The sequence below is a fragment of the Amblyraja radiata genome, chromosome 4 (assembly GCF_010909765.2).
Source record: "Amblyraja radiata isolate CabotCenter1 chromosome 4, sAmbRad1.1.pri, whole genome shotgun sequence".
Taxonomy (NCBI): domain Eukaryota; kingdom Metazoa; phylum Chordata; class Chondrichthyes; order Rajiformes; family Rajidae; genus Amblyraja; species Amblyraja radiata.
The window spans coordinates 45,090,409-45,113,208 of NC_045959.1; the positions used below are offsets into that span (position 1 = coordinate 45,090,409).

Genomic DNA, 22,800 nt, shown 5'->3' on the forward strand with positions numbered 1-22,800 from the left:
TAGAAGATTGAGGGGGTATCTTATAGAAACTTACAAAATTCTTAACGGGTTGGACAGGCTAGATGCAGGAACATTGTTCCAGATGTTGGGGAAGTCCAGAACAAGGGGTCACAGTTTAAGGATAAGGGGTAAATCTTTTAGGACCGAGATGAGAAATACATTTTTCACACAGAGAGTGGTGAATCTCTGGAATTCACTGGCACAGAAGGTAGTTGAGGCCTGTTCATTGGCTGTATTTAAGAGGGAGTTAGATGTGGTCTTTGTGGCTAAAGGGATCAGGGGGTATGGAGAGAAGGCAGGTACAGGATACTGAGTTGGATGATCAGCCACGATCATATTGAATGGTGGTGCAGGCTCGAAGGTCCGACATGCCCTACTCCAGCACTTAATTTCAATGGGTTCTATGTTTCCCTCATCCGCACCCCTCTCCCACCCATCCTCTCTTCTTTCCCCACCCCCCTTTTCCATCTCTACGCCCCCCCTTCCTCCTACCCCTATGTCCCTCTTCCATCACTCCCCCCTACCCCTCCTCCCCTCCCCTCCCCAATCTTCACCTCGTCCCACTCCCTCCACTCTCCCCTCCCCACTCTTTCCCCTCTCTCTTCTCCCCACCCCTCTCCCTCCCCCTACCCTCCCTCTCCCTCACCTCCCCATCCTCCCCCTCCCCACATTCTCTCTCCCCAATCCCCTCTCTCACCCCCTACCCAGCTCTCCTTTCCCACCCAAATCTGTCCCATTTCCTCCACCTCCTCTCCCCTCCCTCCCCTCATCCCATCCCCCCACCTGTGTGTTTGGGGGTTGGTTAATATGAGTTTAATGCCGCAGCCCCCCCTCCCCCCTGCAAAACGCCGTTGGAGAAACAGACCCAACGGGTCTGCACTTGGTCTAGTATATTACTAAAACTCTCATCTTGACCACTTCCTGTCTGCATTGTAATTAAATTGACGCAAAAACGATCCCCCATCGAGCTACGATTTTTCGGCACCTTACTGACCATTCTCCTCTGCTGCAAGTCAAATATGTTTTGTTCCGATCGGTGAAATAGTACCAAAGTTATGAATGTTTTGAAGGTTCCCCCAACCCCACAACCCCCCCCCCCACCCACAGCCTCCCCCCTCCCCCACACACACCCTCCCACACACCCACATCCTCACCCCCCCCCCCCCCCCACACACACACACACACACACCCCTGAATATTGTATATTTCCGCTAGTTGAACTCCAATAATCCAGCACACTTTGTGGCTGTGGTGATGCTGGACTGCCAGATTCTGTACCAGGCTGCCAGGTGCCTTTCTCTTCATCCCTCAACAAGCTTTTAAGTTAAAAACAAATTGCTGGAGAACCACAGCGGTTTAGGCAGAATCTGTGGACGAAAATGGACAGGTGGTGTTTCTGATCAGGATCCTCCTTTAGACTGAAGAACGATCCCAACCAGAGGCATCTTCTGTCTAATTTATTCACAGATGCTGCCTGGGTTTGTCCAGGAGTTTATTTTTTGCTTAGGATTCCAGAATTTACAGTCTATTAGAGTCAGAGTAATACAGTGTGGAAACAGACCCTTCAGCCCAACCTGCCCACGCCGACCAACGTCCCATCTACACTAGTTCCACCTGCCTGCATTTGGCCCATATCCCTCTAAACATGTCCTATCCATGTACCTGTCTAAATGTTTCTTAAACATTGCGATAGTACCTGCCTCAACTACCTGCTCCAGCAGCTTGTTCCATACATCCACCAACGTTTGTGTAAGAAAAATGTAACCCCTCAGGTTTCTAATAAATCTTTTCTCCCTCACCGTAAACCTGTGTCCTCTAGTTCTCAATGCCCAACTCTGGTGCAAAAGACTCTGTGCATTTACCTGATCTATTCCTCTCATGATTTTGTACACCTCTAAGATCACCCTTCATCCTCCTGCGCTCCATGGAATAAAGTCCTAGCCTGCTCAACCTCTCTCTTTAGCTCGGACCTAGTCCTGGCAGCATCCTTGTAAATCTTCTCCGCACCCTTTCCAGCTTGACATCTTTTCTATAACATGGTGAACAATGTTGTAACTACACTTTTTTCTTAATTTATTTTAATGTTATGGGCTGTTATAATAAACTATCCAGGAAACCCATGAAGTGTAAAGGGAGCATAGGAAGCAGGGTCCTGGTTAATTTAAGGAGAGCACCTGAATGGGGCCGTGGTAGGTTGAATGTGAATGCAGGATCCCTGTCACAAGTGAAATGGAAGAGAGCAATGAAGCTAGGGCCCAGGTGTGGGACAGAGTGTGAGACTTGTGGATTTTTGTTCAACTTTAGGAACTGATGTCAAAATGAACATCAGTGTGGATGTTATGTACAGTGCCCTCCATAATGTTTGGGACAAAGACCCATCATTTATTTATTTGCCTCAATTTGCCACAATTTGAGATTTGTAATAGAAAAAATCACATGTGGTTAAAGTGCACGTTGTCAGATTTTAATAAAGGCCATTTTTATACATTTTGGTTTCACCATGTAGAAATTACAGCAGACACAAAATGCATGGTTGTCATCTTCCAAAATTCCATATGGAAGAAAATTCAACCTGGCTGACATAAATACAGCAAACAGTGGATAATGTTTGGGACACAGCAATGTCTTGTAAATGAAAGTAGTCATGTTTTTTATGGACATCACCAGTTGCTGGGTGTCTTCTCTGATGATGCTCTGCCAGGCCTGTATTGTAGCCATCTTTAGCTTACGCTTGTTTTGGGGGCTAGTCCCCTTCAGTTTTCTCTTCAGCATATAAAAGGCATGCTTAATTGGGTTCAGATCAGGTGATTGACTTGGCCATTCAAGAATTGACCATTTTTTTAGTTTTGAAAAACTCCTTTGTTGCTTTAGCAGTCTGTTTGGGATCATTGCCTTGCTGTAGAATGAACTGCCGGCCAATGAGTTTTGAAGCATTTGTTTGAACTTGAGCAGATAGGATGCGTCTATACACTTCAGAATTCATCACGCTACTACCATCAGCAGTTGTATCATCAATGAAGATAAGTGAGCCAGTTCCTTCAGCAGCCATACATGCCCAGGCCATAACACCCCCACCACCGTGTTTCACAGATGAGGTGGTATGCTTTGGATCTTGGGCATTTCCTTCTCTCCTCCATACTTTGCTCTTGCCATCACTCTGATATAAGTTAATCTTTGTTTCATCTGTCCACAAGACTTTTTTCGAGAACTGTGGTTGCTCCTTTAAATTCCTTTTGGCAAACTGTAACCTGGCCATCATATTTTTGCGGCTAACCAGTGGTTTGCATCTTGCAGTGTAGCCTCTGTATTTCTGTTCATGAAGTCTTCTGCGGACAGTGGTCATGAACAAATCCACACCTGAGTGGAAGAGTGTTTCTGATCTGTCGGACAGGTGTTTGGGGATTTTTCTTTATTATAGGGAGAATTCTTCTGTCATCAGCTGTGGAGGTCTTGATTGGCCTGCCAGTCCCTTTGCGATTAGTAAGCTCACCAGTGCTCTCTTTCTTCTTAATGATGTTCCAAACAGTTGATGTTGATAAGTCTAAGGTTTGGCTGATGTCTCTAACAGTTGTATTCTTGTTTCTCAGTCTCATAATGGCTTCTTTGACTTTCATTGGCACAACTTCGGTCCTTATGTTGATAAACAGCAATAAACGTTTCCAAAGGTGATGGAAAGACTGGAGGAGGTGCTGAGAGCTCTCTTATACCTGCATGAAGGAGGCAATGAAACACACCTGAGCAATTACAAATGCCTGTGAAGTCATGTGTCCCAAACATTGTTGTGCCCTGAAATGGGGGGACTATGTATAAACACAGCTGTAATTTCTACTTGGTGAAACCAAAAATGTTTAAAAATGGCCTTTATTAAAATTTGACAATGTGCACTTTAACCACATTTGACTTTTTCTATTATAAATCTCAAATTGTGGAGAACAGAGGCAAATTAATAAATGATGGGTCTTTGTCCCAAACATTATGGAAGGCACTGTATATAGTGCTGTTCGAAGGGCCGAATGGCCTACTCCTGCACCTATTTTCTATGTTTCTATATGATCCATAGTTTTGCTGTCAGTAAGTATTAGATAATCAAGCTATCCCTGTAATCTGGCGCTATCAGGACATTGATTTTATATATAGACTATTGAATACCACTCTTAGTAATAACCCAAGACATTTTAATTCACTTTTTAGATGCTATACAACAGTATCATCATTTTATTTCCTCACTGAATCTGATGAGTTTAAAGAGAACCAAAAACCAGATTCTGGAAATTTAAAGGGAGTGGAAATTTGACCCCAGTGGATTTAAAAAGAGCATGGGGAATGGGGTCCTTGTGAATTTAAAATGAGTGCAGAAAACAATGTTCTGGTGTGTTTTAAAGGAGGGCAGGAAACATCACCCAGTGAGCCTCTTGCTAAACCATCAGGATTTCCAAATAGTCAATCTCCCTCTCTCCCTCTCTGCCTCTCTCCCTCTCTTTCTCTCTCCCCGTCTCCCTCTCTCCCCTTCCCTCTCTCCCTCTCCCTCACTCCATCTCTCCCTCCACTTTCTCTCTCTCTCTCTCTCTCTCTCTCTCTCTCTCTCTCTCTCTCTCTCCTTCTCTCTCTCTCTCTCTCTCTCTCTCTCTCTCACTCTCTCTCTCGCTCCCTCTCTCGCTCCCTCTCTCCCTCTGTCACTGTCTCTCTTAGCAGATTATCAGAGTTTTAGTGCAAATGTGTTTCTTTAAAATAAATCATACAGACTAGAATACAGACCAAGTTTAATTTTCTCTTAAGTCAAGGAAAATGTTAGGGAAATGCAGTTGGCTTCTTTGAACTGTATGCCCATAGACTTGGATGAGAGGAGAAACATTGGTAGAATTCTTGCTTGTTTTTGTTCCCCACAAGTTTGTTTTGTTATCATTGACGAAACAGAAGTTTAAAATTTATCTTGTCTCCCTTCACATTTGAATTGTTATTGCTCATTGTGCATGGCATGCATTAAAAATAAAATTGCATTGGAAGAACCAGAGTTCTTCAGGCACCTATTGAATGACCCCATTAAGAATAAGCAGGGAAATATTACGGAAATGTTATAATTTATGATGCAAAACTAGTTTAATAAATATTACATATGATTGATTGGCTCCTGAAGAGGTCTTTTGGGCATTATCCTCTTAAATTCTGTAAAGTTGCCAAAAGAAAAATATACATACAATCCAACACGTAAAGGGCCTATTTCCTCCCTGGTCAAATGCACTTGGTTCAAGATGTATATATTTTAATATAGATGCAAGCATGTTTTGTTTTTAAAAGCTCTCTAACTTTAAGATTGTCTAAGATTGATACTTTCCGTGATGGGTTTGGACTCCTTTCAGCTGCCTAAGATAACATTTTGTAGCATTCCTTAGAAGTGTCGCCCTGTTCTGGCAACGTACCAGAGCAAAGATTTCTAATATATCAAAGCGTTGACAGTATAGTGTTCCATCCAAGTGCTTGTCTGCTGAATTACAAATGAGTGGAACTCAATTTTCTGTTTACTGGGTAATGATATGGTCGAATTGCAGAGATTCAGTAGAATAATATAAATGAACGATGAACACTCATTAAATGTATTTGATCTTTAGAGTGCATTCCTGTGTACAATAGCTTATTGAAAAAAATCCACTTCATTTTGAGCGTAGGCAGATTGTGGTGTTCGTATTCAGAAAACTGAGATTTCCTGATGCACTTGAGCCTATGGTAAATTTATATAAAATAAACATTACAGATGTAGGAAGACTGAACATTGGCAGTATAGAGTCGTACAGCGTAGAAACAGACCCTTCGGCCCAACTTGCCCACATCGCCCAACATGTCCCAGCTATACTAATCCCACCTGCCTGCGTTTGTCCCACATTCCTCCAATCGTGTCCTATGCATGTACCTGTCCAACTGTTTCTTAAACATTGCGATAGTGTCTGCCTCAACTACCTCCTTAAATCTATGCCCTCTGGTCCTCGATTCCCCTACTCTGGGCAAGAGACTCTGTGCATCTACTCAATCTATTCCTCTCATATTTTTATACACCTTTATAATTTTACCCCTCAAAGGAATAGAGTCCCAGCCTACTCAACCTCCCCCTTTAGCTCAGACCATCGTGTCCTCAGCAACATCCTCGTAAAACTTCTCTGTACCCTTCTCCCAGCTTGACAACATCTTTCCTATAAGGTGGTGCCCAGAACAATACTCTAAATGCAGCCTCACCAACGTCTTATACAACTGCAACATGACCTCCCAACTTCTATACTCAAAATGGCAACTGAGGTGCTTGTCAGCCTAAATACTGAAATATACTTGAGGGAACGAGTGGTCCAGTTTTCTTTCTTGTTTTTCTTAAATGTGATCACCATTGAGATCAACTATTAATAGTATTACGGCTTTGGATGTGAAGAGTTGCTACTTGGGCAACTGCTGAATATGCCACATTTAGCGTGAAGTCAGTTTCTCGCCACAGGAAGAGAGAAACTAAGATTTGAGAGTTCTTAATTTTATATCCTTGGCTCTTTTCCTGACCCGAATAATGAATGCGTTTTTCATTATCGTATTTAAATATCTTGATATTTCTGATAGCATTTTTCTTTGGTTACACATGACTTGCATTTAGCAGGAAAGCATTTTTACCATTTTTGAACATTAACAATGTAACATTTTAATAGGGTGAGGGATTAAATTACCTGTACCACTGACCGAAATAGTTGGCATTCCATTACATACTGCCTCAAATTGTTTATGTGCATGTCGACATCAGATTTTAAAAAATCATCTTCCTCTTGGGGGAGGGTGTGGTAGCTTCCACTGGATACTTTGCCAACACGTTTGCCAAGATTCCATATGCCTTCCCCACTGGCATCCAAATAAATGTTCTGTTTTATCTACAGTTACAAATACAAGACCAGCTGGCGACAAACAACTATTGTTTAATTGTTAATTGTCTCAAAGTTCACAAGAACTGCAGGGTGCAACAAAGTGATCATTGTTAACAAACTCAAGGTGAGTCTTTCTGTGCCTAAATATGTTTGTTGACTTTTGCTCAACACAGGTACCATTATCCAACTCCCAAATTATTTTATGTCCAGTTGCTTGTGGGTAATACGGAGTTTATTGGAGAAGGACGGACTCGTCAAGCTGCGAGGCACAATGCTGCTATGAAAGCCCTTCAGACACTTCGTGACGAACCAATCCCAGAAAGGACATCTCGGGTAAATATTGATCAATCACCTGAATCTGAATGATCTAACTATGATAGTTTGTCTTAAAAGGTTTACCAGTTCCAAGAAGGTTTAACAGTATCCTCCAATAACATGTACACACTATAGAACTATTTATACTGAACATATTTGTTACCATATTTATTGCCATCACTTTACTCAGTGTGGACAAGCGAAAGTAGCAATCCTTCTGGTAGGTTAGACAATTAGTGGTGACTTGCTTTTCACAGCTGTGCCCAATTCTGTTAATGTTGGTGAGCTGAAGTGGAAAACCTAGCCAATTTTTTTTCCTTCCGTCACCCAGGGTAATAACCTCCCTGAACCTCCATTGTTGTGCTATTGCGCCTTATTCAAAATCAATTAATTTAACAGAAACCTTGAGACCTTCCGATTTTATAGAGTTGGATTCTACATTAGACATGTCCTTTTCCATTTTATGCCAACAGTGGAAGCTGCCTCAGGAAGTGTGTTCAGCAGCAGCTCCTCTCTGACCTGTTGGAGCAGGAGATTATAGGCAGTAGTTTAAGGGAGGTGATTACACCAGCCATTAGATGGGTGAAATAGGCAGGAAAAACAGGCACATAATGCAGGATTCTCCTGTGGCTCTCTCCCTCTCAAACAAGTATATCACTTTGGATACTGTGTGTAGGAAGGAACTGTTGATGCTGGTTTAAGCCGAAGATAGACACAAAAAGCAGGAGTAACTGAACGGGTCAGGCAGCATCTCTGGAGAAAAGTAATAGGTGACGTTTTGGGTCTGAAGAAGGGTCGCAACCCGAAACGTCACCTATTCTCCAGAGATGCTGTCTGACCAGCTGAATTAATCCAGCTTTTTGTTGCTAACTTTGGATACTGTTAGTGGTGATGGCCTCTCAAGGGCAAATCATAGCAGCAGCCATGACAGTGGCACCATGGGTGGCTTTGGTGAACAGCAGAATATTGGTCAATCCAGGCAGAGCCATAGTGCTAGGGGACCCCATAGTCAGGGGTCCAGTTAGAGGTGGATACGAAGATGGTGATTAAGAGACTTTTAGATAAACGTATGGTTATGCAAGGAATGGAGGAAAATGGATCACGTGAAGGCAGAGGAGATTAATTTAACTTGGCATCATGCTCCGTACAGACATTGTGGCCGAAGGGCATGTTCCCATGCTAAGTTCTATGTCGTAATGATATAAAAATACTTTTAATAATTAGGTATCTAAAAGGTGGACATATTTTTGACTTTGGCTCATATCCTAGACAGAGTACAAATGTCTGCCAAGAAAAATGGGTGGCTTAAACTTGTTTCTGAGTCAAGTGCTGATCTGTACCTGTTTCTTGGGATTCACGAAATGTCACTGAACTGAACGTCATTCCAGTCCCAAAGAAAAGCCTAACACCATTTATTGTGTTTTTCCCCCTAATTAAGACTAAGGGATTAACAGGTGAACCAACTTAACAAAATAGATATGGTAAACTTTCATGTATAATATTGTAAGGTCATAAAACATAGGAGCAGAATTAGGCCATTCGGCCCAGCAAGCCTGCTCCACAATTCGATCATGACTGATCTATTTTTCACTCTCAACGACATTCTCCTGCCTTATTCCCATAACCTTTGACACCCTTACTAATCAAGAACCTATCAATACCTGCTTTAAAAATATTCAAGGACTTGTGCAACTAGCAAAGACTATTAAACAATTTCATGTTATTTTATTGGAGTAACTCAGCGGGCATCTCTGGAGAACATGGATAGGTGACGTTTTGTGTCGGGACCCTTCTTCAGACCCAATTGCTCAGTTGCTGTCTTGATCTCAACCCTTGATTCCCAGACTGTAAAGGCCTTTTGAAATTTGTTCCCTGCATCTATCCAGTTAAGGATGGTCATGGAGGCGTTGTGATCACCAAGCCAGGCTTGAAGTCTCCTGATCAATGTCTCCTGTCAACATTGAGCAAAAGCAAATCAATGTGCATTTTCACCTTAGCGTTGTTGGTAGGATGCGGTTATGTTTAAAATACACTGCCTGAAAAGATGACAGAAATAGAATCAATTGTAATCACCAGAAGACTATTGACTTTCTATTTAATAAAGAATATCAGCATAAAAGGACGTACACTTAGAAAGCAGATGAGGACGAATTTCTTTAGTCAGAGGGTGGTGAATCCGAGGAATTAATTGCCACAGAAGGCTGTGGAGGCAAAGTCAATGGATATTTTTAAGGCAGAGTTTGAGAGGGGTTATGAGGAGAAGTCAGGACAATGGGGTTGAGAGGGAAAGAGAGATCAGCCCTGATTGAATGGCGGAGTAGACGTGATGGACCGAATGGCCTAATGCTGCTGCTGTCACTTATGAATATAATGTTGTATGACTCAATACGTACCCTGAAGAGAAAGGTGAAGAAACCAGAATAGTTGGTCATGATCATGGACATGAGGGGAGTGAAGAAGAGGGTTCTTTCCATCTGGCCAACACTTATTCTGTGGCACTTTAAATAATTTTCATTAAACAACATTTTTGCCACAGTTGCAGAAAGTGTGTTTCTGCAGGTTAACTGAGTGATTGATGTCGGAGGAATTACAACATTTCCTCTGTATATAAATCGACTGCATGAAAATGCTTTGGTTAAATTTTAGAGAATCATTTACAAAATTTAGTTTTCATCATGTAGAGTTCCTGTTTATTCAGTCAGATAAATGTTAAGAACATGAGTGTTTTAAATATAAATGTTTACATAGGGAATCTGCAAAGATTATGCAGATGTTTTTCACGATTCTAAATTAGTACTGAGGATTAATGCCATACCTAATGGGGGAAACATGAAAAAATCTAGACTTGTCAAGCAGACTATTTCTTAACTTTAGAAATGAATATTCATAATGTTAACTTTTAATTATACTTTACAGTGAGAACTTAGTAGATGGAAGGATTTCCGTTTTGCTATCGGGACAGAAAATAAGTTAGCAATGTACCAGTTGCTCTTCTCAGTTTCCAGGATAGCTGCAATTCTAAGGCTTGAAAATTGCCCTTGTTCAATGTGACGATTATTAACTGGGTGTCAGTATTTCAGACAAACCCGAGAGCTAATGTTTGGCTGTCTTTGTCTGGAGGAAAGTTTGTTATCGGGTTGGTGCTGCTAGAGCACTTCTCAAAAGTGGTACAGCTTAATTTCTGGCTCCATTTAAATGATTAGAGAAATCTAAATGGGTTTTAAACCAAGTCCAGTAAAGCATTGGTTTATTATTGTCACGTATACTGAGATACATTGGGAAGCTTTTGTTTGCATGCTTTACAATTAAATCAGATGATACTACGTGTGAATACATTCAAGCATAGACAAGTACAACAGGCAGAACAAAGAGAGAAATACCAGAGTGCAGAATACAATGCCCTCCATAATGTTTGGGACAAAGACCCATCATTTATTTATTTGCCTCTGTACTCCACAATTTGAGATTCGTAATAGAAAAAATCACATGTGGTTAAAGTGCACATTGTCAGATTTTATTAAAGGGTATTTTTTATACATTTTGGTTTCATCATGTAGAATTTACAGCAGTGTTAATACATAGTCTCCCCATTTCACGGCGCCATAATGTTTAGGACACATGGCTTCACAGGCGTTTGTAATTGCTCAGGTGTGTTTAAATGCCTCCTTAATGCAGGTATAAGAGAGCTCTCAGCACCCAGTCTTTCCTCCAGTCTTTCCATCACCTTTGAAAACTTTTATTGCCGTTTATCAACATGAGGACCAAAGTTGTGCCAATGAAAGTCAAAGAAGCCATTATGAGACTGAGAAACAAGAATACAACTGTTAGAGACATCAGCCAAACTTTAGGCTTACCAAAATCAACTATTTGGAAAATCATTAAGAGGAAAGAGAGCACTGGTGAGCTTACTAATCGCAAAGGGACTGGCAGGCCAAGGAAGACCTCCACAGCTGATGACAGAAGAATTTTCTCTATAATTAAAAAAAATCTCCAAACACCTGTCCGACAGTTCAGAAACACTCTTAGGAGTCAGGTGTGGATTTGTCAATGACCACTGTCTACAGAAGATTTCGTGATCAGAAATACAGTGGCTACATTGCAAGATGCATACCACTGGTTAGCTGCAAAAATAGGATGGCCAGGTTACAGTTTGCCAAAAGGAATTTAAAGGAACAACCACAGTTCTGGAAATAAGTCTTGTGGACAGATGAGACGAAGATTAACTTATATCAGAATGATGGCAAAAGCAAAGTATGGAGGAGAGAAGGAAATGCCCAAGATCCAAAGCATACCACCTCATCTGTGAAACACGGTGGTGGGGGTGTTATGGCCTGGGCATGTATGGCTGCTGAAGGTACTGGCTCATTTATCTTCTTTGATGATACAACTGCTGATGGTAGTAGCATGATGAATTCTGAATATAGACACATCCTATCTGCTCAAGTTCAAACAAATGCTTCAAAACTCATTGGCCGGCGGTTCATTCTACAGCAAGGCAATGATCCCAAACATACTGATAAAGCAACAAATGGTCATTGAGCTTGCCTTTTATATACTGAAAAGAAAACTGAAAGGGACTAGCCTCCAAAATAATCATAAACTAAAGATGGCTGCAATAAAGGCCTGGCAGAACTTCACCAGAGAAGACACCCAGCAATTGGTGATGTCCATGAATCACAGACTTCAAGCAGTCATTGCATGAAAAGGATATGCAACAAAATACTAAACATGACTACTTTCATTTACATGACATTGCTGTGTCCCAAACATTATGGTGTCCTGAAATGGGGAGACTATGTATAAACACAGCTGTTATTTTTACATGGTGAAACCAAAATGTATAAAAATGGCCTTTATTAAAATCTGACAATGTGCACTTTAACCATGCAATTTTTTTCTTACAAATCTCAAATTGTGGAGTACAGAGGCAAATACATAAATGATGGGTCTGTGTCCCAAACATTATGGAGGGCACTATGTTGATACTCATTTAATTTGAACCACATACATGACTTTTTCCACGATGGTCATGTCTGTAAGAACTCTGTGATGTGTTGATTGTTTGCTGATCCCAGTACAATGTGTTCCATCCAAATTTCCACCAGTTAATTGCACATTACTGAAACTGTTAAGATGTAAAGTAAATAACTTTAAGATGTAAAGTAAATAACTATAATTAGTATTGAATAGCTGAAAAGGAAATCAATATTTGTGTCTCAATCTTTTCTGTTGAGACTAAATCAGCCAAGAACATAAGCAGAGGTAGGCCATTTGACCCCCCCAGCATTGTAGCATTGCAGTCCAGAGAAAAAATCCAATATTCACAATGAGGTAGGTTGGAAGATCGATACTCCTCACTGGCTTATAGGAGGGCATTCAGAAGTCTGATAACAGAGGGGAAGTGTGGTGGTACATGGTGTCAAGCAAGCTGATAGTTTGTTTTGTAAGGTACATCTGTAGAAGTTGGTAAGATTCATTAGGGACATACAAAATGTTTGTAGTCTCTTGAGGATGTAGTCTCTTGAGAAATGTTTTGCCATAGCTTCAATGTGGTTGGTGCAAGACAGTTTTTGTGATGTTTATGCCTCGGGCCTGAAGCACTCAACCATTTCCACTTCAGCACTGTTGATGCTGATTGGGGCATCCACTCCATGCTTCCTGGTCAATAACTAGCTCTTTCATCTTGCAGACATTGAGCGGACGGCTCTTGTTTTGACACCACATTGCTAAGTTCTCCATCTCCATCTCCTCTCCGTACTCTGTCTCATCATTGTTTGTGATCTGGCCCACCACAGTGGTGTCATCTGCAAACTTGTAGATGGAGTTAGAGCAGAATTTGCCTGCACAATCATGAGTGTATAGGGAGTAAAGTAAAGGGGTGAGAATGCATCCTTGTCAGGACCGGTAACCTGCCCAAATGCTCGTCTGTCGGCTGAACTAAAGAAGGGTCTCAACCCGAAGGGTCTCAACCCGAACCGTCACCCATTCCTTCTCTCCAGAGATGCTGCCTGTCCCGCTGAGTTACTCCAGCTTTTTGTGTATCGGCGAAACCAGGAACCCACCCGAAGGCATGCCGGTCGGCGGAACCGGGAGGGATCTGGAGACGTCGTATGTGAGGAGCAGGGGCGGTTCGGGGGTGGTGAAGAATCCAAACAAACCAAGTATCTTGGCATCAAATTGCAGAATGGTCTGCGTTGGAATGATCAGACTCATCATGCAACGGTGAAAGCAACAGGTGTCCTAAACTTTCTGAGGCGCAACTTTCATCATTGTTCAACTTCTGTCAAGGAGAAGCTATACTTCACCCTCGTTAGACCTCATTTGGACTACGCAGTTGCAGCATGGGACCCATACACAGATAAAAACATTTCTTCCATCGAACGTGTCCAAAGACAGGCAGCTCGATTTGTTACTAACACCTATGAGAGAGAAGCGAGTGTCACCAAACTTCTGAATTCTCTGGGGTGGAACCCTCTCCAAGACAGACGTGAAGCTCACCGTTTGACCCGTTACAGGTCAGCTGCAGGAGACGCCCCGGAACTCAAAGATAACCGAGCGAGGAGAGGAGAGATGTTGGTTCGTGGGAACTGCTCCAGAACATCGAGCGGGCAGGGTGACCAGATTTTGAACATTGAATAATGGCAGCAAAAATGGCGACGCCTGCCTGTGTGATATTTGCAAAAAGAATTTCACTGTGCAGTTGCATATATGACAAATAAAGCACTATTGAGGGGCATCGGTGTTGAACATTTTTACGGAGCATATCCTCACTGATTATGGTCTATGGCTCTGAAAAGCAAGGATGCAATGGCAAAGGAGAGTGCTACAACTCGGTCCAAGAGTTTGAAGATGTATTTGGATGGGATCATGGTGTTAAAGGCAGAGCTATAGCCAAAAAGTAGGAGTCTGATGTAGGTATCATTGTTAACCTGGGGTTCCGGAGATGAGTATAAGTACAGAGAAACTGCAGTGGATCAAGACATGGAGTTAATGTGCGCCATCATCAGTCTCACGAGGCAGATTGATAAGAGAAATATAAGGCCATGGGATCCAATGAGAAGTGTCAAGCTTGATGCAAGATTTCTTTCAGCAGCAGATAGCCAAAGAATGCACTTCTATCAAAGAATATTCTTTGATAGATGTGTATCTGCAGTTGACGTTCTACAGATGAAAAATAAAGTTGAAGGCAGCAGTCAAAATATCAGTGGGCTGTATAAATGGGTAAAGGAGTGCTAAGTTGAATTCAGGAGAAGGATGCAGGTAATGCATTTACATTGAATATACAAGGCAAGAGAATACACAATATAAAATGGTAGGACACCAAAAGGGTCAGAGGATTGCCAGGATCCTGAAGTCAGCAGCTGCTTAAAACGCTATAATGTCACAGAATCATAGAGAGATATTACATAGGAATAGGCTGTTTGGCCCATCAGGTCTGCGCCAACTACCTACCACCCATGTTACACAAATCCTGCATTAATCCCATTTTTTATTCTCCCCGCATTCTCTTCAATTCCTCTCCCCCTCCTGATTCTACCATTCACTTTCACACCAGGGGCAATTTACTGTGGCCAATTAACCTTCCAACTGGCACATCTTTGGGATGTTGGCAGAAACTGTGAACACCCGGAGGAAACCCAAGGAAGAATTTGCAAACTCCACACAGCCAGTGCCACAGGTTAGGATTGAACCAGATCTCTGGAGCAGTGAGGCAGCGGCTCGACTAGTGTGCTGTTACTTCATTGCTGTGCACTCCTGCGTACTTCATTGGCTGGGGAGGTGGTAGATTCAAGGGCAAAGAGAACGGTCTGGAAGTATATAAAGCAGTCGTTAGATTGGAGTTGGAGGACTGTGTACAGTTTTGATTATTGCAGTTGTAGGGAAGATGCGATAGTGGAGAGGCTGCAGAGAAAAATCAAAAGGATGGTACAGAATCTGGAAGGTTTTAGTTATATGTAGAGATTGATGGGGCTGAGATTTTTTTTTTGTGTGGCTGAAGGTGATTTAAAAGAGGTGTACACAATTACATGAGGCTAGCACTGGGTCAGCAAATGCCAAGTTGCCTTGGTGAGAGGTTAATTGGGGGCAATGACGTGGGTTATTTCCTTGGAAGGATTCTAGGAGAATTGAATTAAAAAAATATACAAGTCAGAGGTTAGGGTCTGGAATTAAGTTTAAAAGGGTGGTGGGTGCGGAAGCCTACATCACATTTAAGAAGCATCTGGATTATCATTTAAAGTGCTGTAGTCTGCCTATAAAATGAGAGATAGGGGTGGGATTTGCTGATCAGGACATAAAAGACGAAACTCCACGAATAATTAATTCCTCACCATAACCTCATCGCACAATGTTCGAGGAGAAGTGGGGAGAATCAGCAAGCCAATCAGTCAGTCATGTCTTTTCTTTAATAATCATATAATAATTCTCCATAAAAACAAAATGCTAGATATACTTGGAAGAAAATATTTGCGACAAAGTGATATTTCATGCAAAAGTACACAGAAAGCTATATTCTCTTTCAGGGGTAAGCATTTAAAAATGTTTACCTGAACCAGATATTTGCTTCCCCTTGCAGAAGCCACAATCAGCCGGCCCTCCGCTGCTTTTGACCGTCCTCAGATTGCGCCCGCCAGAGACCTCCTTCGAGTCTCCGCCGCCCGCTCGCCGTGGGCCCCGCAGCCCGCTTCACGTGGGCCCCGCAGCCCGCCCGCCCGGCTCCCCTCCTCCTCTCCCCCCTCGACCTCACCCCCCTCCTCTCTCCCCCTCTCCCCATCCCCTCTCCTCCCCCTCTCCTCGTCCCCTCTCCCCCGTCCCCCTCTCCCCACCCCTCCTCTCTACTCCCCTCGTCTCTCCCCCTCGTCTCCCCCCCTTCTCTCTCCCCCTCCTTTCTCCCCCCTCCTCTCTCCCCTCTACTCTCTCTCCCCCTTCCTCCTCTCCCCTCTACCCCCCCTGTCTCCCCCTCCTCTCTCTCCCCCCTCTCCCCTTCTCTCTCTCCCCCCTCCGCTCTCCCCATTCCCCTGCCTCTCTCCCCCTCCTCTCTCTCCCCCCCTCCCCCTCTGCCTCCCCTCCCCCCTCTCCCCCTCTGCCTCCCCTCCGCCCTCCACCCTCCCCCTCCCACCTTCCCCCTCTCCCCTCCCCTCCACCTCCCTTTACCCCCCTCACCCCCTCCCTCCCCCTCTCCCCCCCCCTCCCCCTCTCCCCCCCCCTCCTCCCCCCCCGTGTGTGTGGGGGATGGTTAGCAGGCCGCCCACCCCCCCCCCCCCCCGCAACCACTCCTTGAGGGGACGGGACCCAATGGTCCCTCTTGGTCTAGTAATTCTTAAATGGTTACAAATTTGAGTATGATATTTAGCAAGTTAAATTCTGCTGAAGAACAAAATATGCCATCAAACATTGTCTCATTTAATATAATTAAATAATTGATATTTGAGATCATTGTACTTCGTGTAACTGTTATATGTTATATATTACCTGTGAATATATCATGTATTTTCACTTAATTGTTCTGCCAATTGGTAATGCTGTGCATTCTGAGATGTATTAATATTTTTATGATAGCATTATTGTAATTTTATTATGGGCTTTAATGTTGCCTTTCTAAAAGACAAGCTATTATTTTAACAGCTACATATACATTTTTGTTCACTTTGCTCAATCAATGATGAGATGGATATTGTTCTTTTGAAAAAAGTTCCAACATTCTTTGCAACTAATATGTGGCCAAAGGGGACATTAAATTAATGTTGTGAAGTGTAAATTAGGTGACCGAAGAATTTTTGGCAGGATTTGCAAAGTTGTTTGTTCGTCTGTAGTAAATGTTCAAAGTCATGTAGCTTTCTGCCAAGGGAAGAGGTAAAAAGTTGTTTAAATAACCCTGTTTAAATAACTTCATTATTATAACATAATTACTTTACAATAATCATGTATGGATCTTCTAGAAAATTTGTGCGAGTATTTTCCTGTCACCACCATCCAGTGGAAGTAAAAAATGGGCAACTGTATGTTTTTTCACATTTTGCCTATCTTTGAATGCCAGCATCATGGAAACCACTCAGCTCAGGGGAAATCAGTAGTATAATTGACGTGCCATCATATACTCTTGTGTGTCTTGTTTTTAATCTCCAACGCTTTACTCAAGATGCATGTTTTTGAAATTAGCTCCCTTACTGCCAGATATTACTGCAGACCTTTCTGCCTGCTGTTCGGCTGGCGGCCGTTCACATCAACATTTTCCATTTCAGCTCTCAGGAGGAAAATTAGACAACTAATTACTGATCCAATCAGCACAGAAAGAAATAATGCCCAAGGTCTCGGTAACCTGGTTTTGCATAATATTCTTTGAAGTGGTGTTTTCTTGCATTCAATTTTCCCCTTACTTTTTGAAGCACTGACTTTGCAGAGGAACAATTTCACTGGTATATATACCCCTTGCTCCCCTTTACTTTCCCACCTTTTGGCACCCTCCCAACTTTGCTTTGTGCAAATGGCAATTCTTTGTATAAATGGCAATTCTTTGTATAATAGAACAGTGAATGACTGGCTATTTAATTATATGGCAAGATAGGGAGAGTGGCCTTAAGGCTTTAGTCAAAACATACCTTCCACTTACCACGGAAACCCCCCCCTAAATAATAAATATGACATGTCAGAGACAAAGATTAACAATCCACAGGCCTGTGGAATTTTTATTTGATTAACTATTTTAAATTAAAAAACGTCAATAATAATAATCACTAACTTGACTTAAAAACCCATCCAGTTCACTAATAACTTGTCGGGGGGAAGATCTCCCATCTTTACCGTGTCTAACCTATCTACAACTCCACCCACAACAATGTGCTTGACTCTTAAGAGCCCTCTGAAAAGGATAAGCAGGCCATACAACTGCAATAGCCAGGGTAACAGGGGATGGGCAATAATCCTGACCTTGGCAGCAATTCTAAGATCCTGCAAAATGAATGAATAGAAGTAAAATTTCACTTTTTTTCCAGCTGAAGTCACTGGCATGGAGCATTAACAATACTAATTGAAAGTGGAACTTCCTGGTCACCTAAATATATTGTTATATGATTCCAGCTTCTGTTTGATTGGATTAAGAATTTGAAAAGTAACAAGGCTGAGAAAAATGTTCTACAAAAATGTTCCTTTGCTATAAATAGCTAAGTTAGCAGCTACTGCAGTGTTTTAGACAGATTGCACCAAATAGAATTAGGTCCGCTTATTTTGCAACTGCTATGTTGCATAATTAAGCTCAGCTACATAATATTGACAACATTTTGACAGGTTGTTTAATTAAAATGTTATGCTGAGTTTCTTGAGTTATGTTCAGTTGGACTGAAAAGGTGAGTTTATAATTTACACTTGGACTAATTCCATTTTGTGGTTGTGCAATTGCTAACTAATCTTAGTGCAAGAATTTTATTTTTATTAGAGATCATGGCTTGAGCTAGTAACTCCAAGCCTTAGAGTAGGAGAACATCTCTTGATTCCCATTTTTAATCATTTTTTGATCCATATTTTGTTAAATCTAGTGATTCCAAATGAAAAGTAAATGAAGCATTGAGTAAGGCAAACCAGCCAGCACAGCACTTTATTTAGCGATTCGCCAGGCAGCCTGTGAAATATATTCTGAGAGCAAGCATTTTTGAAACAAAAAGGCACATTTCAGATGGACAGCAGAATTGTACAATGAATAAAAATGGGAAATAGTAAAAAAAAAAGACAGGATTTAAATGTGTGAGACTGGGAGGCTACAAAATTTAACGCGTCTCTGCTTTTAGTAGTTATAGACAACTGGGAGGCCTGGTCCCCCAATGCAACCCGTTCATCAACGCAATATATTCCACCACTCACCCATTCCCGAATATTCCAGCACTCACCCATAGCCCCCAACTGTGCAGGGGCGTATCCCCCAGCACTGCCTCCCCCTCCTCTTGCTTTGAGGATTTAAAAAAATAACTAGACCAAGTGCAGACCCGTTGGGTCTGTTCCCCCAAAGTGTGGTTGCGGGGGAGGGGGGGAGGGGTTGCGGGGGGGGGGGGGGGGCGGCATGCGGCGTCACACACACTAACTACCCCCCTTGATATTATATTAATATTATTAATTTGCTCCTTTTACCCCATAACTGCCCTATCCACTGACGCATAGCCCCCAACTCGCAGGCGCGTCTAGAGGGGGGGGGGGGGTAGAGAGTGAGGGCAGAGAGAGAATGGGGAGTGACAGAGAGGGGCAGAGACAGAAGGGCAAGAGACAGAGGGAGAGAGGGGAGGAGGAGAGGGAGGGTGGGTAAGGGGGGGAGGGTGGGGGAGGAGGGGTGAGAGAGATGGGAGGAGAGAGGGGAGGAGAGAGGGGGCTGAGAGGGGGGAAGGGGGGAGAGGGAGGGGAAGGGAGGAGGAGTGGTGAGGGGAAGGGAGGGGGGTATGGGGTGGAGGGAAGGGGTAGGGGATGGGTGGAAGGGAGGGGGGAAGGGGTTAAGGGGAGGGAGGGTGGGTGTGGGAGAGGAAGGGGGAGAGAGAGAGAGAGGGCAGGAGAGAGAGAGAGTGGGGAGAGACAGAAAGCGAAATGCAACCGTGCGTCACGCGTTCAGAATGTTCTGGAAATGAAGCGTGCGCGTCTCATGCACGGAAGCTGTCGGCAGCTCTATGGAATTCAGGGGAGCAGCCTGCCATGTCACATGCACACACTAACCCCCCCCCTCCCCCCCTCTAACCATCCCCCTCCCCCCCCTCTAACCACCACCCCCCTCCCCTCTCCTTAGTGATGTTAAGTGATAAATAATTCAATTCAATTCAATGAAAACCAATGGAATCTACTACCTGACAGGCTGGGGGTGGGGGGGGCCAGCAGACAGGCTGGGGGGGCTGGGCGGGGCCACCAGGCAGGCTGGGGGGGGCAGGGCCGGGCGGGGCCAGTTGGGCCAGGTGCAAAGGCATTGTGAGGTCAGCGGGCAGGGCTGGGCAGGATCACCAGGCAGGCTGGGGGGGGGGCAGTTGGGCCAGGTGCAAAGGCATTGTGAAAGGGAGGGAGGGAGGGGGAGAGATCTCCCACCCCTGTCCCATTGTGATTAGACATCTGTGAGATGGCGCTGTGAGTCATGCAGAAGTTTGATTTTAGTGGGAGCACATGAAGATTCCAAACTCCCTCACCTGTCCCATTGTGATGTCATATATGTAAATGAGATCCATTGTGATTGGACATCTGTGAGGTGGCACTTTGGCTCATGCAGCAGTTTGATTTTAATTTTTTTTTATATTTTGTGAACAATTTTATTCAATATCTGGGGAAATAATTGACGAAATCTAGAGAGGAGTGGATTTCTGAACTCATAAGTTAAATCCCTACCGAAATTGTAAAAATCTCCGCGTTTTTGCGCCTGGTTTTCGAGGAGATACGTTTCACATGCAAAACCACACACACACATCCACACCCACACACCCACACACACACACACATCCACACCCACACACCCACACACACACACACACACACACACACACACACACACACACACACACACACACACACACACACACACAGTTTTAAAAGTATACTAAACCAAGTGCAGACCCGAGGCGACAAAATGAGTGAGGGGGGGGGAAGGATTTTATTTTAAAATGTGTACATGAAAATGTCCAAATGTTTTGAGGAGTGCATTAGTGAATGTAAATGCGAATTCTAGGAATCAAAGGCCAAATCTGACACCCACAAACAAACACACGCACAGAGTTTTAATAGACAGACAGACAGACAGACAGACAGACAGACAGACAGACAGACAGACAGACAGGCAGGCAGACAGACAGGCAGACAGACAGGCAGACAGACAGACAGACAGACAGACAGACAGACAGACAGACAGACAGACAGACAGACAGACAGACAGACAGACAGACAGACAGACAGACAGACAGACAGACAGACAGACAGACAGACACTTGCTCCCTCCCCTTCCCCCTCCTGTTCAGCTAAAAACATGCTGGAAGGACTAGGTGTTCCTCGATTGCAACTTTGTTGTAAGCTGGACCAGCAAGGATTTTAACTGCTAAATTTTTCTTAAACTTGAATTTCTAAAGTTAAAATTTATGAATAAAGTAAAATATTACATCAATCTGAATGAAACTTGACACAAACCACCACAGGACAATGGTGAGTAAGGTGGTGCAAATATTTTAGCGCTATCGTGTACCGTTTTGGCGTAGGTCCTTGATCATACACATATACGCACATAGATAGATAGAAACAAACAAGATGAGAGTTTTAGTAATACACTAACCCTCCCCACACACTAACCCCCCCACACACACTTACTCCCCCCACACACACTAACCCTCCCACACATTAAACCCCTCACACACACTAACCCCCCACACACACTAACCCCCCACACACACACTAACCCCCCCCACACACTTACTCCCCCCACACACACTAACCCTCCCACACATTAACCCCCCCACAAACACTAACCCCACACACACACTAACTCCCCACACACACACTAACCCTACCCACACACACTAACCCCGCACACACACTAACACCCTCCACACATACTTACTCCCCCACACACACTAACCCTCCCAGACATTAAACCCCTCACACACACTAACCCCCACACACACTAACCCCCCACACACACACTAACCCTCCCCACACACACTAACCCCCCACACACACTAATCCCTCCAACACACTAACCCCCCTCACCACCATTAACCCCTCACCCACTCAGGGCCGGTGCTAGGAATTGCGGGGCCCAATTAGAAAACTGATGGCGGGGCCCCTACTCTAGAAAAGTAAAAATTTATGTATGTTTATATTTCGTGTAATTTCGGGAATTTTAAGGCAAGCTGGTTGGTGATTGGATGCAACCCCCTTAGAGACAGCGTTTGATTGGCCGCCAAATAAATTTGTCAAATCTGTAACAAAAATCGCTGGTCGGTGCGAACTCAGTGGACTATCTGGTTGTATCTCCAAACTAATCTGGTTGTATCTCCAAACTAATCTGGTTGTATCTCCAAACTAATCTGGTTGTATCTCCAAACTAATCTGGTTGTATCAACCAGACTATCTGGTGGTATCTCCAAACTAAACAGTATAACATGCAGGTACATTCATTTAAAATTAAATTCAGTGATTATTTCACATGATTTCTCACTGTGTAAAGCTCAATATCTGACCAATTTCTGTTTAACACGTTTGGTCTGCCGTGAGCATTTTTCGTTGCATCTCGTTGCATCTCCCCTTTTCCTAATCGGCCACAATTCAGATAATAGTCTACTTTCCTGTTTTTGCCACCAAAGTGGATAACCTCACATTTATCCACATTATACTGCATCTCCCATGCATTTGCCCACTCACCCAGCCTATCCAAGTTACCTTGCAGCCTCCTAGTTTAGAGGGGTTTAAACGGTTTAGAGATGTTTAGAGGGCTTCAGATGGGTTCAGGTGTGTTTACAATTGTTTAGATGGGAATAGAGGGGGGCTAGAGGAGTTTTAGAGGTGTTCAGAGGGTCCCAGAGGGGTTTAGAGACATTATAAGCCCCCCGTGAGAAATTGTATTTCTCTGAAATTGAAGATAGACATAAAGCTGGAGTAA

The 22,800-nt window shown here is 43.4% G+C and overlaps 1 protein-coding gene across 5 annotated transcripts in view; it reads left to right on the forward strand.

The window, feature by feature from the left end:
- stau2 (staufen double-stranded RNA binding protein 2) overlaps positions 1–22,800 on the forward strand; it is a 369,378-nt gene that overhangs the window by 117,485 nt on the left and 229,093 nt on the right. For all 5 annotated transcript variants that reach the window (XM_033019292.1, XM_033019293.1, XM_033019294.1 and 2 more), the window contains exon 6: positions 7,061–7,220. In XM_033019292.1, the coding sequence (XP_032875183.1) occupies positions 7,061–7,220 (160 nt within the window). The remainder of the gene's footprint in view (positions 1–7,060; positions 7,221–22,800) is intronic.